The sequence below is a fragment of the Geospiza fortis genome, unplaced genomic scaffold (genome assembly GCF_000277835.1).
Source record: "Geospiza fortis unplaced genomic scaffold, GeoFor_1.0 scaffold27, whole genome shotgun sequence".
NCBI lineage: Eukaryota > Metazoa > Chordata > Aves > Passeriformes > Thraupidae > Geospiza > Geospiza fortis.
In genome coordinates, this window is record NW_005054329.1 from 2,534,104 (window position 1) to 2,537,057 (window position 2,954).

Below are 2,954 nucleotides of genomic sequence, written 5' to 3' on the forward strand. Positions count from 1 at the left end.
CGGGGCTCGCCGAGCTCAGCCCGGGGATTTGCGGGTGCCCGGGGACGAGGAACCGCGCTCCCGGCCCCGCAGGAACGGCGCTGCGGGCTGCTCCCTTCCCGGTTCAGGGATCCCTTGGGAGGGGATGGAGAAGCCAGGTCGGCAGTTTGACGCGTCAAAATGAGGCCAAGGTTAAAAAATTCACTTTTTAGTAATGGTTTCCATATGAAAACAAAGTGCTCCGTGCTGTGTGAGTCACTCAGCGTCCATCCTCTGACACCTCAGAGATTCTGTCTATGGATTTCAGCAGATCAGCCACGAGCTGCAGGGATTCTGCTCCAGACAGCAGCTGCCTGGAGTGGGAGAGATGCAGGGTTACACGTGGGGACAGGCAGCCAGGCAGCTTTGGGGGAGTTTCCCCACATTCTATGATTTATCAAGCAGCATTTTATCAGGACTGGAAGCTCCCACTTCCCACTGATGTTCACACTTGAAGGAAACACATCGCGGGTAAGAACACAGAGCAGCTCCTCTGGTACAGAACACAAACCCCTGATTTTAACCCTAAAAACGCCGTGAGGAGGTTTGTCTGTGAGCCCAGGAGGGTGTGGGAGGGTTGTCCCAGCGCAGCTGACCTGATGGATGCCCGGGAGCTGGCTGTCACCTGCAGCAGCTGCTGCAGCGCCGCCTCCGCGTTCTGCTTGGCCGCGGCCAATCCCGCCTGGCCCGCCCGCAGCTCCTCCTTCTCCAGCCGGGAATTCCTCAGCTCCGCCTGGGCCGAGGGGAGGAATCAGTGAGAAACAACCCCGGAACCGCGGCAGGGGCTCTAATGGTGCATTCCTACAGCAGCTGATGGGCTGGAATGTAATCACTGACTGACACGAGGGAATGCAATAAATAATGCAATAAACAGTGCAATAAACAGGACTGAGATTACTGACCAGCTGCCTGCAGGGAGTGTCTGCCCAGAATCATTTGGGTTGGAAAGAGCTCTGGATGTATCCAGCCCAACCCTTGCCAAGGAAGTGTGGCAGGAACATTTCCAGGTGGGTTTGGATGTCTCCAGAGAGGGAGATTCCCTGAATTCCCTGGGCAGTTTGCTCCAGGGCTCTGCCACCCTCCATGGAAGGAAATTCTTCCTCATTTCAGTTTCTGCCCATTGCTCCTCACCACTGCACCATCCATGCCCTCCCAGGCTCTGCCAGGACACAACTCCCAAGCCTTTACTGAGCCTAAAAACACAGCCAGCATTTTCCTCAGAGCCTGCAAAACCCTTGGAATGTCCTTTGCACTGGCTCAGCTCCGAGATGTGTCCCTGCAGCCCCAGCAGTGCTGCTGTGTACCTGCAGCTGTGCATTCTCCTGCCTCAGCTTGGCAGCACTGTTCTCAGCCTTGGCAGCCCTTTTCTGCAACAGAACAGAGATTACTGAAATAATAATAATAATAATTAATAATAATAGTAGTAGTAGTACATTACAGAATAATAAATTTCTATGTTATTCTAAATAATAATGAAATAGAATATTATTATCTATAATAAATGATTATGATAATGCTAATAATAATGATCAAACTTGTTATGGAAATTAATATTAATAAAAATAAAATAATAATTGAAATAATAATAATAATAATTAATAATAATAGTAGTAGTAGTACATTACAGAATAATAAATTTCTATGTTATTCTAAATAATAATGAAATAGAATATTATTATCTATAATAAATGATTATGATAATGCTAATAATAATGATCAAACTTGTTATGGAAATTAATATTAATAAAAATAAAATAATAATTGAAATAATAATAATAATAATAGTAGTAATAATAATTATAACCGAGGCAGCTTGAGCCACATGGGAATGAGTGATTCCAGCACAGAACTTGGAGGGATCAGGTTTGTGTTACACCACACAGTGTTCTGAATATTTTAGGATGTAGGAACAGCTCCCTCCTTCCCTCCTCACTGCTCCTTTCTGGGATCTGCAGAACCTCCCCACCCTCACAGGGGAGAATTTCTTCCTGACATCTGAACTTAACCTGAAGCCAACACTTACAGTCATCAGCTGGAGATTCTGCTCCACGTGCTGCACCATTGCTTCCAAATCCTGTGCTTCCTTTTCTTCTTTGATTTTGTTTTCCTCAAGCTTCTTCTCAAGCTTCCTCATCCTTCAAAAAAAAAAAAATAAGAGATGGCACACACTAAGCACTTGTACCATTAAATACTTTCGGAGGGAAATTCTGGGAAAGGATCAAGAATCTCGTGGTTTCATGTTACAAGGAAAATGAATTCTTCTCACGTACTTGTCTGCTTGAGTTTCAGACAGAATCTGAAGCTTATTGATCTTGCTTCTCAAGATAGCATTCTCTTCTTTTAGCTAAAAAAAATAAAAAATTCTTATTAGGACTGAAGCGCGTTTTCACAACATTACCAACACTCCAAGATCAATAACAGAATATTCAGCTTTAATGCTGGAAATCCCTGTGCTTTCTAATACATTCAGGTTTAATTTTACCTTCAGTTTATCCATCTGGAAACCACTGCGGGGCACAGGAACGTGGCACTGAGCCGCCAATGTAAACGTGCCTAATTAATGCTGCCGACTATAATGACCGTGACCCCAAGGGGCAGGAGCACGAGGAAGTCACCCGGGTCATGTGCGGGGCAGCAGGACAGAGAAAGAACCGGACCTGACCGTGCTGAAACGCACATTTCCAGAGCTCGTTCTCCTCCCCAGCGGCTCTCGGTGGGGGCAGGCGGTGCCGGGCTCGGAGCTGCTCTCCCGGAGCGGTACCGGGACTCGGGCCGCGCTCACCTGTTCGTAGCTCGGCTGCGGCGGGGGGACCCGGCCCGGCTCTGGGGCGGCTCCGGCGCTGCCCAGGTGCTCCTGCTCCACGGCCAGCGGCCGGTAGCTCTCGCTCCATTCCTCCTCCTCGTCCTCCTGCTCGTCCCCCCGCCCTGCGGGCCCC

At 48.2% G+C, this 2,954-nt stretch overlaps 1 protein-coding gene across 1 annotated transcript; it reads right to left on the reverse strand.

Moving 5' to 3' along the window:
• Positions 1-171: 171 nt before the first annotated feature.
• Positions 172-2,947, reverse strand: ENTR1 (endosome associated trafficking regulator 1; the record flags this gene model as incomplete). Its single annotated transcript, XM_031057282.1, has 6 exons — positions 172-332; positions 615-751; positions 1,323-1,385; positions 2,042-2,153; positions 2,289-2,362; positions 2,801-2,947. Coding segments are annotated over 6 exons (627 nt in total), but the record flags the coding sequence as incomplete, so codon positions are not given.
• Between the last annotated feature and the right edge of the window lie 7 nt (positions 2,948-2,954).